Below are 15,072 nucleotides of genomic sequence, written 5' to 3'. Positions count from 1 at the left end.
TCTACAAAACATCTTACTTACAATAAATTCATTCAACCAGATAATAAAAAAGCGCGGGGGAGCGAAATCGATTTCCGCGTTCCCATTATAACCCATCATTGCCATCGCCACCGTCATCGCTGTCATCATCATCATCACCAACATCGCAGTCGATTCTAATCACTTGAAATCACGGTCAAGGCTGTTCCTCAAATAAACATACAATTGATGGCGGAGCAATGCCATTTTCACGAAGCAGCGATTTTCATTCACTTGGGCCGTTTTTTTTTCTTCATTTTTCCCATCCACTATGTAGTTTTTGTCCCTGTGTTGCGATATCTAGGTATACGCCGGGTGTTCTTTTGCGCAACTGATGACAAATGATTGTATATCGGAAACACCATCGCCTGGCACGGGGGTGAACGCCAGTTCTGGTAAAGTGCACTAAAACCCCCCTCAGTCCATGTGGCGCGTCTAAGAGAGAGTAGGTCGCGACCACTGATAAGACCGAGCGTCTCAATTTGACATTACTTGAAGCTCCACACCAGCCACATGTTAATTTGTTGTTTCGCGTCATTCGATTTTTGTTGTTCCGTGGCGTTTACGTTTTTTTGTCGACACCGAAGACCCGCGTTATTGTTTTCATTGTTGTTGATTTATGGGACCGGCATCGATAAGCCAACAACCGAACGAGCCTCTTCACACGTTTTTTTTTGATGATGGAGATTATGCGGCAAGCGATGCCACCTCATATGGCCGAGCGGAATTTCAAGCATGCGAGGATGGGTGTGAGGAATTTTTGAGTTTTGAATGTTTTAGGGTGGGATTCGGACGAGAAAAAGGGTCCCGGAACCCGGGACTATGAACTAGACTTCCGAGAGATGCTATCATATTAAATGCTAGAAACACAGCTCACAAGGACACCGAAGAATCTATAACACCCTCCGAAACGATAGCATCACCGAAACGTCTCCTGAACGCTTCCATATACTCTCGCATTTCCGCGAAGTATTTCCAACAAAAGTCGTTAGGATTAAGGTCACGGAAAATTGCGTTCACTTTTCCCTGTTGTACTTTCGATTTCACGATGCCATGCTTGTGCTATCACTCTAAGGTCTTTTCTGGCGGTTGGCATTCGTCGTTTCGTTGCACATTCGCTCTCTATATCACAAATAGCAGAACAAAAAAGCGTGTCGGGCATATATAGTCCAAGTACCGAGCAGATATGTAGGTAAGTACATAGTGGAGAGTGCACACACAGTGCGCCGAATACATAGCAAACAACATTCCGTAAATTCCAAACTAACATCAATGCCAAGAGTAGATTTTTTTCTCCGGGATTTCTTTTTTTTTTCCTCTGCGGTGCACAGCCGCTGCAGCGGTCGCTATATTAAGGCATTCTCCAAACCCGAACCCATATCATATCGCATCCAATGAGCCACCGCAACTCAGTCCAACCTTTTGCAGGCCCAAAGCATAAGCAACTATAGCAGGAACCACTGCTCAACAACCACTGGTTGCACATTTCATGAGTGGCATTGACTTGAAAGTAATTTTCAAACTTTGCGGTGTATCTACGGCCATGGCGGCGACGACAACGACGACGATGATGACGGGATCCAATGCATGTTTTCTGCGGCATCGTTCTTTGACTGCATTTTATATATGTAAAGTGGAGTATATATTGTCAAAGGTAGTGTGCAAATATAGCTGTGCACACAGGAGTATATATGGGGCAATCGCGGACAGTACCATGGTACCCGATAACAGTCGAAAAACTAGGACGTCTCCTCACTTTCAGAGGAACGCATTTCCTCATCGTATGGTGATGAATGGAGAGGAATGTGTTTGATTTCGTAATGATTTTTTTGTGGAGCATAAGATGCGGGGTAGTATCTGGCAGTTTGTGAATGCTTCGACGGATGGACTGCGGTTTGAGGTAGTTTCCTTCGATTAAAGCAAGATTAGAATAACCGGAAACTAGGGTGTCGATTTTTGAAGAAGTTGATCGGAAAGACCAACATCGTTCTGGAAAACCCCATGATGAATTGCTCAGATTGACGGGCATAATCCTACAGATCACGGAGTTGGCAGCTAATTGGTCAGAGATATTCAGTCACTCCATAAAACCAGGATATTCCTTCAAACTCGGTAAGTAGGCTAACCATCTGAAATGAAGATCAAACTTAGTATCGTCATTAAAGTTTTTTACCTGCTTCACCCCTTCTATAACTACCTATTTTCCGTAGCAGATGGTGATAGATGATGCAGGATCTATCTTTTCCCCAAGGAAGCAGCAAAACCAATGGCTAAGACTAGTTCGCATACCCTCAAGCTTCTCCTTCACACCAAGCAAGCCATCCATAAATGTTAAGCAAGTGCTCTCTCTCAATTCACGAGCGAAGAATTCCGAATGATGTCCTATAATCAACGGAACGTTTGCGTACGGTAAAAATGGCCATTCGAGTTGACAATTCTCAAGGACAAAGATGAAACTATATAGATACGCCCCTTGACTCACAAGGAGCTGGAGGTTGGGAGTAGGATTCTGTTGGAAGTCCTCATGAATGAAGTGGTATCTCCAAGTGGGAACCGTACAGGCCGCGCTACTATAATACATGAGGCAAAAAAAAGTATTAGAAGAGGATGTAATCCGTCGTTTGCCCTCTCTCAATCGCAATCAGGATTTGCATGATACTTGAGAAGAACAAGAACTTTTACCTCCGCCAAACATCCAATCTATTGGTTTCGCCTGAAAAAGGGGGGGACACTTCCCTTTTTTATGACAAATTTTCAATCCAATCCACAGAAGAAGCAAATTTGCAGAGAACTGCCATTATAAAACATACTCACGAAAGGGAGAGTTGGTTCCCGAAATACAGTACTTGTGATGCAGGGGCAGGGGGGCAGTTGGTTCCGGAAATATAGTACTTGTGATGCCTCAATAGAGCTGTCACGCAGACTGCTGAAGCAAGCCCAGCATGTACCTGCTTTATCGGAAAGTAACCGGAAAACAAGGCGAAAAGATATCGGAGACTAACGACAAAAACATGTCTGATATGTCCGTTCAACCCAGATGTACTATTCTTCCTTACAACTTTTAATTATAAAATAAGAGCTATTTAAGTCAATAATTGAGTTGTCTGTGCAGTTTCCACGTCAACAAGTAGATCGCAATCCACGCAGACGACTGTAGTAGAATTCCTACCTGCATTCTGCTGGCTTTAAAATTATCGTACCTTCGTAGAGACTGAAGCAGAAGAGACAGTGACGGCTTCTCCTCCTTCGACCAAATTTGTGGTTTAGTTGATTCCGGTTTTCTTTGTGATGATTAAAGGCAATTTTTTTAAAGCTTACTAACCTCTCGGGTCTCTTAGAAACAATCATCATTTAATAACCTTGCAATGGTAAATTCCTCCAAAAGCAATAGCAGCAGTTGAGGGCAAGTGGAGCCGATCTAATAATAAATTCGTGTTCGATGACATATACCAGAATCGTCTGACAAGCACCACAATGACCTCTGGACCTACTTCAGTGGCGTTGGGGGGCGAAAGAAAACGCAACCAAAAGCGAAGTTCTGTGACTGGTCTGCCTGGGCTTTTGAGGAAGATACATTTCGAGTAGTGTTGAACCAAAGAGATAAGAACTTCAACATGACGTAGCGTTTGGCAGTATCAATACTTCAGGGTGTCCTCGTATGGACAGAGACAGGAGCGTCAGAGTGGTTTGGCAGATTTGGATGTGAACAACCTATCTTATCTGCGGAATATGTGAAGATGGAGCCGGAAGCAAATGCTAAAACGGAAACTCATATTTGTCCCAAATGGTCGCTATAGGGTAGAGCACACGACAAATTGAATAAGGTTGAGAAGTTCCAACAGGAAATACCTTCAGGAGGGCCTTGCTTGGAACCCAAATATTGTCTGGAACCGATATCTTATTGATGATGGCTGATTTCAGGGCGGACAAATTAAAATTGATAATGTAGCAAATAAAAACAACAATAAATGCAGAGGCTGCCGACCACGTTGAGCGCTGCAGCAACCAGTAGTAGAAGCTGGCCCGAAAGTAGCTACAACAAGGGCAATGAAAACAATCAACAGGAAGCCACCAGAATAACCAAATGATCCTAGTTCCTCAAGAAATATCCGAATTTTTTATAACGCAAATTGATTCGGCGTTTTCCAAAGAACTTCAATGGATAGAGACCCTCATCTGCTTTAATATGTGCCTAATCAGATAATAATCAACGCCATCGTCCATCCGCAGAAAAGGATAAAGATTATGACGAAATATCACAGTCAGCGAACAAAATGATGGAAAACCCTCAAGGTTCCTATCATGTATCAGTCATCCATGCCTTTCTGCAGACTAAAACATCTTTATCTTCGAATCCTGGAATGAAACGAGGAAATGAGATTCCTGAGCTTAACGCGGGCAAAGACCGACTGCCGTCTAGCTTCAATCACGCCATCGAAAGTAATCCCAGGTCCCATTTCGCGGCGTTCCATAGATCAACCGAAAACGCGCCAAAGGCGAAATTGACTTTGCTTTAGCCGCTTTCGTTTTAGTCAGAAAGCTTAAAACTATGCTAAGCCCTCCAACTAGGAGGGGCGGTGGACATCGGAGTCGATCTGACGAAACATTTTGGCATCCCAAAGTCAAAGTCAACATTTGCAGCAAACGATCAACTCTACGATGCCGTAGATGTTATAAAAGCCCCGCAGCAAAGCGTCTTGTCAATCCGAAATTATGTCGATTATCAGAGCCTCACTAACATCATGAAGCCTTAGGTGTTAGCACAGCACCACAGAAGACTCAACGTTTATACAAGACAACGGAGTTACAGTGGTTCATGCCAGCAGAGTTTTCCAGCTTGACTGTGCAAGGAATTTGTAGATCTTCAAACAGCGCATCCGCCAGCCCTTTTCATCAGATGTCGAAGGACCGCGATGACAGAACTACATATGGGGAGTGGCCATGACTGATTTTTTTTTAAATTCCTGTTTAAATTTCTTGCCGCATCCTTTTTTGTTTGAGGATCGAACCACAAAGCATCCAAAGGTGCATCCTTTAACTTCTCCGAGGATTGGACGCCTACTGCGTATACCTTGATTATATCTTAATCGTATCGAAAAACAGAAAAGAGCATCGACAGTACTTCAGGGATATTTTTGTTCATCTGATCTGTCCACGGCTGACTTAAACTCAAGATCGCCAAATGCGTCTTTCGAACCATTGAATCCGAGCTCACATGATCTTTGCCAGAGAGAGTTAAACTAGACATACATATATAGCGAATTAACCATATTCTTGGGCTTTAATTCTAACGACCCAAGTTCCCCTGAACGAATACCTGAAAGTAAAAGGGAGGGAGTCAGAGGGATTGCCATCCCTTTGACCTAACTAGCAATGACACCTAAGCCAATTCACGACTAAAATGCTTTGTATTCCAGGAAACAAGAACGTCATAGTTTGCGCCTTGTCGTTCATGAATAGCTTGAATATTCCTAACCTGCCATTATTACCAAGAAATGACTGGTTGTCGCTCAGCCTTGGGTCTCCGACCTCATCCAATGGAAAGAAATTATTGTCCACTTTGACTTATCCAGTAACAACATTCAGTGTTACACTACTAGAACTCTGCGAAGGAAGATGTTGGTCATAATACACAACCTGTCGCACCCAAATTGATGAGCCGGTGCTATTAATTTCGAAACATATCAATGACCGAACTAGTATAGGCCTAACGTGCCAGAGAAGAGCTACATTTACCACACAGGTGCATCGTTCATCATATTCAGTGAAGTTCTATCCATAATCATCGCAGATCGGGAAGCCCTATCTGCAACTACACTTTTCAATGCATTGGCGAAGAAAGTGGGCCGCGACAAGGTTCCATGATAACGCATCACCCAACAGAGAGGTGGAGTGTCAGGCATGGCCTCAAATCGATATTCATGGAATAAAACAACTCTCCAAGGTTCTCGAGAAAATTGGAGGGAGATGAAATACATCTCAGTGAACCGACGGCGATAGTGTATAGGTGTTATGGATATGCTATGGGACATAGGGGTCAACAGCAAACATAAAAGACAACTGGGCAAGGACAAGATCAACGAGAAAGCCACGTAGTTGAAAACACAGCAGCTAATTTTCGCAACATGAAGATATTATGGAATGAAACTAGGAAGGGCTAATTAGCATGATTCGTTCAGTTCGGTTAACCAGCGCGGAGCTTTAGCGGCTAAGTGAAGCGCTGTCACTCTGATTATTGGGATTACATTCCTGGAAATTGACAGATGGCTAATTGACATTTCATGTATATGTACAAACTTTTCTTGCTTTTTAGATATATTCTACAAAGTTCTTTTATTGAAACGAGCTCGTGTAGAAACTGCAAATCCTAAATCCTTGGAAGATATAAAATTTAGGACATACCTGGACGAACATTAGAGTCAAACACAGGGCGAACTTGCGGAATAATTGAGATTGACCTGGCACGACACTTTCAAACGTTTTCATGCATTGGGAGTGGTTGAGAATTGAGGAACTATGAATTGGAAATGGTTTAAATGTAAAGAATTCTGGAAGAATATGCATTAAATCCGATAAAAGTTGAAGGGCATTTTGGCATTGCTTCTTCTGCAACTTCATATTCTGATTGGTGATGACAAATGAATCCATAACAACGCAAGAATTCCAACTCTTGCCCTATATTTGTTGAGATCGGCTTGATGGGATCAGCTATGTCTTGGTCAAATTGAATGAAAGGATCTCGGAAGAACCAACTGATGTGTCTGAGCCAAGCACTTAAGCCAAACCGACCGGAATATGAGCAGAGACATGACAGTCCTCTGAAATACATTGTTAACTTCTCAAAATGTACCCGAAAACTTTGAAGTGGAAAGTTCTGCTTCACCCGTTATATTCCCTTTTTTCTGCCACCTGTTCCGCTCAATGGCTCAACACCTTAACAACATAAAAAATATAAAGAATGCTGCCTCGTGACAGGAGTTCGAATAGCCAAGCGGGACTTATGTTTTGCTGGTTAATTGAGACGAGGTTGGTTTTCTCCAACACTTGCTCCATTTTAGGTGTTGCCTCGGAGTAGATGCGCAAGTATTTCTTTATCCTGGGGGCGTTGAAAACCCTAGTGTCTTTGATTCCATCCTCTTCAATTGTTTTTCCTTATGACTTGATCATTTATTCTACCGAGTTTGGAACTACATTCATTTTTCCCGACGTATGAACGTATGTCTTTCCCTTGATGAAGTTTCCCTTGCTTCTAGGGTTGTTTTAAACCTCTACGTGAAGCATCCATATCTGTGCACCATTACTATTCATTGCAGGCAATATGCTTCAACTCAACCATGATTTTCCGAAAAACTTGCACTCTTCCTCTACTGTTCCAAGCCACATTGTTCTAGGGCGACCCATTCATCAAACCACTTATCCTGGGATAGCGGGTTCCATTACCTGCTATAAACCAAAATGTAGTTGTTCACCTTGCTCAATGAATGATCGACCTACCGACGTTCGACATATTGTGGTGATGCCAAACTTTTCTACAGGTGACAAATTTCACCTTGCATTTCGCCATCTGATCCTCAGGAAGATTAGGTTTGACACTCAAGAAATACAACAAATCAGAATTTGCTTTTTTTGTTGATTGAGAGAATCCCTAGTCTGCATCTACTTGGAACGGGTCGTACCAATTGGAAAGAAGGGAGGGGTCTTCTATATTTTTATGTACAATAGCTACCACCCCAGGAATATGAGGCAAATAGTATGCGTAGATCCACCATCAACAGAATATGCTCCAGGTAGGCTGAACAATTTTCAGTGTGGGTCTATCGAAGATTAAACGAAACCCTCAAGATTTTATTGAAGCTAGGAAAGGATGGAAACCAAAACTATGAACCCAAAGAATGATGCAATGAAGATTATCTGGAATTTTAAGGGAAATCGATAGGAATGTCTTCAAAGTGACGTTCAGGTGTTTTGAAGGTTCAAATCAGTTGAATAGTGAGTCGATACCTTAACATCTTCAGATCTGTTCACAAAAAGGTATTTTATCTGTACCAACTTGACTGTTCCGCTAAGAGGGATGCTATTGACGGAATCAATAAACCAACCGTTTCGATAGACATTTTTTAACTAGGAAAATTCCTTATCGTAATATGGAGTTCCTATTTACAATTTGAAACAGGAACAAGAAAAAACAATGTTTCCTTGCCCAAAGACATGAAGATCCAGGAGAGAAAATCCTGGGGTGTACGATAAGCTCACTGTCCTCTATCGGACACGAATTGACTGCAGTCAGGACCCCGCTGTGAACAGTCCAGCGGTACAAATTTTATAAGAAGGAGAAACTCAATATTCATCTCAATCGACGCGTGTCTAGCAATCAAGGTGTACGACACCGACCTGTAAAGTGATACCCTACATGTTACCATCACAAGAAAATTTGCTCGTAATATGGGCATAATCAGAGCTTTCATGAAGCTCCCCCAACGCAGCCGAACGCAAATAATCGGGCCAAAAGCACATGCTTCAAAAATTTTCCTGGGGTATTTGCTCCCACGGTTCCTGTTATCAAAAAACCTCCGACAACCACTTCAAATAAGTATTTTGCAAACTGGGATCTGACCGCTTTTAACGAACTCCTCCAGTAACACGGAGGTCCCTGGGGTTTAACGTAAGTATCTATCGGGTAGACATCATTCCCCGATTCTCTTCAGACTCGGTTTGATTTCTTCATCAAGGGCGCAACAAAGGCGGTATCCGGTCTAGACCTGCTTTAATAAGGAACTCCAGACATCCCGGTTTTGCGCCGAGATCCACCAATTCGATATCCCTAAAAGCTGTCTGGCGTCCTGACCCACGCCATCGCTCCATCTTAGGCAGGGCCTGCCTCGTCTTCTTTTTATCGGATTGATTTGGTGATCACAATCAGATCTCCGTCGTGACTCCACGCTTGAGTCAAAAAGGAGGCGCATGCGCAACCACCGTTAAACTCTTACGAGGGGCAAACGGTAAATAACCGAGCCGAGGACACATCCTTCAGGTATTCACTTTGAACATATGCTCTGAAAAGGTCATCTCGATTCCTTTGGTACCAGATAATCACCGATGAAACTTCGTGTCTAGAGCCACTTCAGATAAGTTCATTGCAAGCCCGGTTCTGATCGCCCTCAGCGAGTACATTGGCACGGAATTCCTCAGCGGCTTGGAAGGAATTAGCCTGAACCACAGCGAAACCTATCCACCAGTCAACTATCGCTCTGTCTACAATACAACCCAAACGAAGTCACCAGAGAAACTCAACACAAAATGCACGGAACTGGCGACTGCCCATCACTGGCACTATGGTCATTCACCCATCATATGGCAGATGAAGCAACGTCGAGTAAGTTCCTCCTTTGCCGGAAGGCAACGACCGCGTATGCATTAGCATATCGAAGCGTACGACTACCAGCAAAGCATTGGCTGAAATCAAAAATACCATTGACTACTTGAACGTCCCTGTCGTCTAGATTCCGGATCTCACAGTATACTGGATAGACACAAAGGCCCTGTAACCAGGCATCTGAATCACAACAATGACTGGAAGCAGGATTCCGCGACAAGAGAAACTCTTTCAAGCTACTATTCCCCGTCAGGAGGAAGGATTCAACGTTATTGCTCTACAAATCATTGAGTTTGCGAAGAGTGTAACAACGAATGACACTTAGTGGCTATGCGGTATCACCGACCAATTACGAGAGTATCGACTTGCCATCTGCGCTAATGACCAAAGTTACTCCCAACATCCAATGACACGACACGGTAAACAAAAATCAAAAAACCAATCAGGTCCTTCCGAACAAAACTTACAAATGAGATAGGTGGCCAACTCAATATAGACAAACCGACCCAGCACTAAAAAATGGGATAAAGATTAGAGAACTGAACCCATTCAATGTTAGTAAGATTCCTGTTTTGGAAGTTCATAGCAGACCTTTGACGTCCAGCCTACACTTCTCTCCCAGTAACGTTCTCTTTTTGCGGCTTCAAGGGAGCTACCCATACAAAAATTACCGTCACTGTCACTCAAAAGATTTAACATCGGAATAATCTGGTTTGAAATTATTTCAAATGAAAGGACATATGCGTGAATAGGACCAACACCAAAGTGAATCAATGAGAAGGCAAAAGTGGCAGTGGTAAGGTTTAAAGAACTCAGAGTATAGAATGTGGCGAAAGCTATGGAAGAAGAAAGGAAACTTCATTGAAAGACGCAGTGAAAAATGAAATGGATCATTAATAACTCTGACCGACCCCACAAAGATGTGGTTGCAGGTTCCGTTGCCCCCACATTTCTGATTCAATATGCGGATGTAGCCTGTACCTGAACTTGTCACATCAATCATGATACCAAGACCTGCGAAATACAATTCCAATCCCCTCAAAAATGCTAAGACCTCCCTCCCAACTTGGCTCCCAGTTGAATCCCAAATATCCCAAATAAATTCCCACTCAAAGAAGAAAAACTAAATTGGCTATCACTCACCGGTGGCGGGGTCCTGTACTGTTGCGACGGTCCCAATTGCGGACTGTAAGGACGCGGCGGGGGCGCCCAGCCCTGTTGTGGTCCGTACGATTGTGGCGGTGGCGGAGGTTGCTGGCCGGGTTGCTGCTGCTGCTGCTGAGGTCCTGGCGGTTGTTGCTGCTGCTGTCCCGGCTGCTGAGGTTGCTGCTGTGGATCCCCATAACTGTTCGGATACCGATGTTGAGGTCCATGTGGTGGCGGTGGATGCGACTGCAGCAGCGAATTCAACGTTGGCGTAGGCCCTTGTGGGGGCTGGCCGGGGATATATCGTTGTGGCGGTCGATTTGGGGGCATAATGCCTGGTTTGCCGCCTGGCTGCATCCCCGGATGACCGTAACGGCCGTACGGATCTGGGCCGACGTTAGGGTCGTGTGGGTGATGATACCTCCCGTAGGGATGTGGTGGCGGTGGTCCGTACGGGTCATCTTTATTTGGATTCTCCGGTCCTCCGCTGCCTGGAGGTCCGCCGCCTTGCTGCTGTGTCATTGAGGGATGTGGAGGCGGGTAATGTTGCATCACGTGTGGCGGTGGCGGAGGATCGTATGGATGAGATTGCTGCTGCTGCTGAGGGTCACCGTTATTCGGTGGCTGTTGTTGGCCAGTGGACTGTGGTGGTGGCGGGCCACCCGCACCCGAGGGCATCATGCCCGGACCCTGCTGTGGCGGACCACCTTGGTTTGGCGGTGACTTGGTGGAGTTCTTATCGTTCATAGGTGGCGGCCGCCCTGCCATAGGATGCGGCGGCATATGGTGGGGCTGAAGATGCTGTTGCGGTGGCTGCTGCATGAGGTGATGATGTCCCGGATGGTGGGGATGCTGCTGCGGGTGCTGAAGATGCTGTTGGTGCTGCTGCTGATGATGGGGCGGCTGGTGGTGCGACGACGGTCCTGAACTGTTGCTTCTTGACGGTGGATTTGCAGCGTTCGACGCGGGTTCAGTTCCATTCTGCAGGGATTGCTGCTGTTGCTGGCTCTTGGCTAGTTCTTCGTTGGACTTGACATCGTTTAGGCTTTCGGTTTGCTGCTGGGCCATTATTTTTTGCATGCGGGTCTGAAGAGAACGTGGTTTTCACAGTCTTTCACAGAGGGTCGCGACAGGATGAGCAAGAAACCGAGTAGTACGGTCGCGACACGGCAGACATGGAAGCGGGCTGGCCTCAAGTTGATCCCGCTGGGAGCGCACTAAGACAAGAGACCACCAGGCCTGGACACGACACGGAAACGTATGCACCGACTCAATGGGAAGGCAGAGGGTTCAGTAGACTTGTCCATGATGTCGCTAGGCTTCACTGACAAGCCCCGCGGCTCGCGGGCTTCGCGCAAACACTGACTTCGGGATCACTTCTATGTAACATCACAAAACTGCGCCTCCATGGCGTTCCAAGGGGTCTCCAGCGCGCTGATACTTTCCCCACCAGCGAACCGTCAACTCTTCAAATTCGAGGCTGATTCCCACTGGCTCTTCCTAAATTCATGAACAATATCACAGCGTGCGGTGCCAGCGAAGCGCTACATTCACAAATGCCTCGTTTCGGGCCGCATTTTCATACAAAACGTAACCGCGGAGCCCGACCTTTTCGCGTCGCTCTGACGTCCAGGAATCAATATCCCAACACTCGGCGTGTGCACAATATCGCCGGGAAACCTGGGAGCACCACGGATCACTGCCAACACCCCGAAATGCCTGGCGAAGGGCACAATTTCACACGGACGAAACGAGAATGGCGAGAGGCTACTCTGGTCCCAGGGTCCCCGTCGCAGTCGTCTTGGCCGTCGTTCAGCACAACGAAATGGCGTTCCCAAAATCGCGTTTTTCGCACTCTCGACGCGCTCCGGCCTCCCTGTATGCACACGAAACACAAAATTCACACTTGCTGCTTTCACGTCACATTCAATTCACGCCGAATTTCACGACGCGCTCACACAAATTTTCAGATTAGAAAAATTCCGGAATTTCTGAAGTTGCACGAAGAGAAAATACACAAAAAGATGGTTCCCGGATTTCGTAGACGTTCGTTCGGCCGTCGTTGCTGTCGTCGTTGGCGGCGCGGCTTTTCGGACACTTTTGCGCATATACACACGGCCCGCGTGAGTGTGTTTGTGTTGGCGTGCGAGCAAACCAGATGCTGACACTTCGGACGCCCAATGTCAAACGCCAGAACAGGACGGGCGACGTCAATACGCTCTAGTACAAAATCTTTGTTGCGTGTGTTCCCACAAAAATAAAAAATCTTTCAATTTTTTGTGACAGGGCGCGCGCATTTTAAAAAACTCTCCAGCTCGATGAACCCTCGGCGAAGCCAGGGCCGTAAAATCCACAATCGCACTGGAGACGTCACCGCGGAACTTCTCACTGAGCTGTCACCGTGACAGCCATTTAAAATGTCAACCGGACGCGAACAGGGCGCCCAGGCTTTCAGGTTATGACAAGAGGCGGCGTAGTTGGCCGCCGCTGGCTCCGGCTCGGGTTTCGGACGCTTTTCACCGTCCGCCCAAACGTATATTCACTGCGCCCATCTCCGGGGCGGCGGGCATCACTTTCCAATCAGCCACTCACTGCGTCACACTCGGATTCCGGCGAAACACTCGATTGCTCCCGTCCGGGCCCTGGGTCTGCGACAAAGCCGCCGTCACTGTCGCCGCCTGCAATGGGTCGCAATTCCGTCGTTCGCGTTCACTTTCCCCGCACAACAATTTTCCAATGCTTTTCACTCACACGCAGCGGAAATGCACTCGATTCGGACTCGCCAGCATTCACTTGACTCGGCGCTGGTCGTCTGTTGTGCAAACTGGGCAAACACAAGTCGTTTTTATTGAAAAATTCGCAGACGATCGACGCGATGCTGACTCGCTTTTCTTTGCGGGATATTTTCCTCGACTTTGTTCGTCGGTGGCTGAGGCAGTCGTTGGACGCCTTGGTGGTGTGTGTGTTTGTTGTACAAAAGCGGTGACGCGACCAAGATGGCCGCAGGTACATGGTCTAGTACGGTTGGAGTAGATGAGGTGACTGCGCGAATGTGAACGGTGCAGATGAATGGGGTACGCGAAAAAACTTCACTTTGAGTGGATTTTTTCTTAATATATTTGGAAATTGTAGCGCTCGGAAAAAAATGAAAGCCAATCGAGGTTAAATTCGGAGTAGTTTCAGGTTTTTGACAACGTAATTCACCTGTAATGCGAGCAATTTCAAACTCCACGAAGAAGCCTCCAATCAGCCACTGAACTGCATTTGGGGGGAGCCTAAAGGAATAACATTTACTGAGACCGTTAATGAAATTCTAAAATTAAAAAAAGATGGTAATTGAGGATAGAAGTCGAAAACTACTTTCTCCATTCCAGGCCCTTACGCGATCTGTGCCCATTGGATAATTCGTCTTTGGGGGTAACTGACTGTATTCGAAAGGAACCTCACTGATACTTAGTCCATTAAATTTGGCCAACTAGGGGATGTGGCTCGGTGGTCCTTTACACCCCTATCCTAGTGGGAACAAAATCGGAACTGGACAATCAATGAAAATATATTCTGGCATATCAGACGGAGCCACGTCTTTTAAATACTAATAGCCAGGAAGCAGTACCACAGAGAAGAGAAAGTGAAAAATCAGGAAAGGACATCACGCCAAAACTAAACCGTCAGAAACTAGATACTGGAAAGATACTGCACGAAGACCTACCAAGCTACCTATGCTAATCTCATGTCTGAGGTTAGTACAGGTAGGTAGGTGTCAGTGGCTGCTCCAAAAAGCCCAATTAGCGCTATAGTGCGTTGCTTTAATGCCATAAACCTAAGACCATAACTGATGTGGACACAATAGTTCTTCAAGGACCCAATGCAACTTCCCTTAATAGCAACTGTTGTGGTATAGGCAAGGGGAGCAGAGTCCAGTCAGCTCAGATCTCCAACATGCGTCTGGCCCAAACGCTCTCGCTATCGGGTCCTATTATATGCGAGCAAAATCCTCCTTGACTTAACTCAGCGGCTGCTAAGTAGTGCGAGTAGATTCCGCTCCTGACAATTTCCAACGAATTGCAGCTTGGGCCCAACGAGGGGCTTCGAAGTGCAGAGCCCCAGGTCATCAGCTCGCTCATTTCCGTCTATGACCGGGTGCTCACAAAAGAGTAACTTTGATCGCGCAGCCCATACTGTTTAGCGCGTCCCAGCACTGTTTCACCAGCCTGGAGGATGTCGCATTGAGTACAAAACCTTAATTACCGCTTTGCTGCCAGTTAGAAGGTCTATATTACGCTTCGCGCTCGGATTATGCCCTAGCAGACCTGACAATAGGAAGGTGGAAAGGGGAGATTTCCCCCAGGCCCCAATTTTAATGAAAAAAGGGGATAATAGGAGGCCCGCATAATTATCACCTCAAATCTGCATAATTTTCACCCCTGCCCCGAATTTCCCCCTGCGGCCCTTCACTCCAGCCATCGACAGGATTCCAATATCGCCAGTATTTCACTGTGCCATAACCTTCTAACACGCCACCAATCGTCCACCCT

The 15,072-nt window shown here is 46.0% G+C and overlaps 1 protein-coding gene across 7 annotated transcripts in view; it reads right to left on the bottom strand.

Moving 5' to 3' along the window:
• Positions 1-13,427, bottom strand: part of LOC119659198 (trithorax group protein osa) — a 403,506-nt gene extending 390,079 nt beyond the window's left edge. For all 7 annotated transcript variants that reach the window (XM_038067160.1, XM_038067163.1, XM_038067164.1 and 4 more), the window contains exon 1: positions 10,535-13,427. In XM_038067160.1, coding sequence (XP_037923088.1) covers positions 10,535-11,617 — 1,083 coding nt within the window. In that variant the 5' untranslated portion in view covers positions 11,618-13,427. The remainder of the gene's footprint in view (positions 1-10,534) is intronic.
• Between the last annotated feature and the right edge of the window lie 1,645 nt (positions 13,428-15,072).

The sequence above is a fragment of the Hermetia illucens genome, chromosome 6 (genome assembly GCF_905115235.1).
Source record: "Hermetia illucens chromosome 6, iHerIll2.2.curated.20191125, whole genome shotgun sequence".
Taxonomy (NCBI): domain Eukaryota; kingdom Metazoa; phylum Arthropoda; class Insecta; order Diptera; family Stratiomyidae; genus Hermetia; species Hermetia illucens.
The sequence above is the reverse complement of the archived record's forward strand: the minus strand, read 5'-3'. Positions and strand labels throughout refer to the sequence as shown.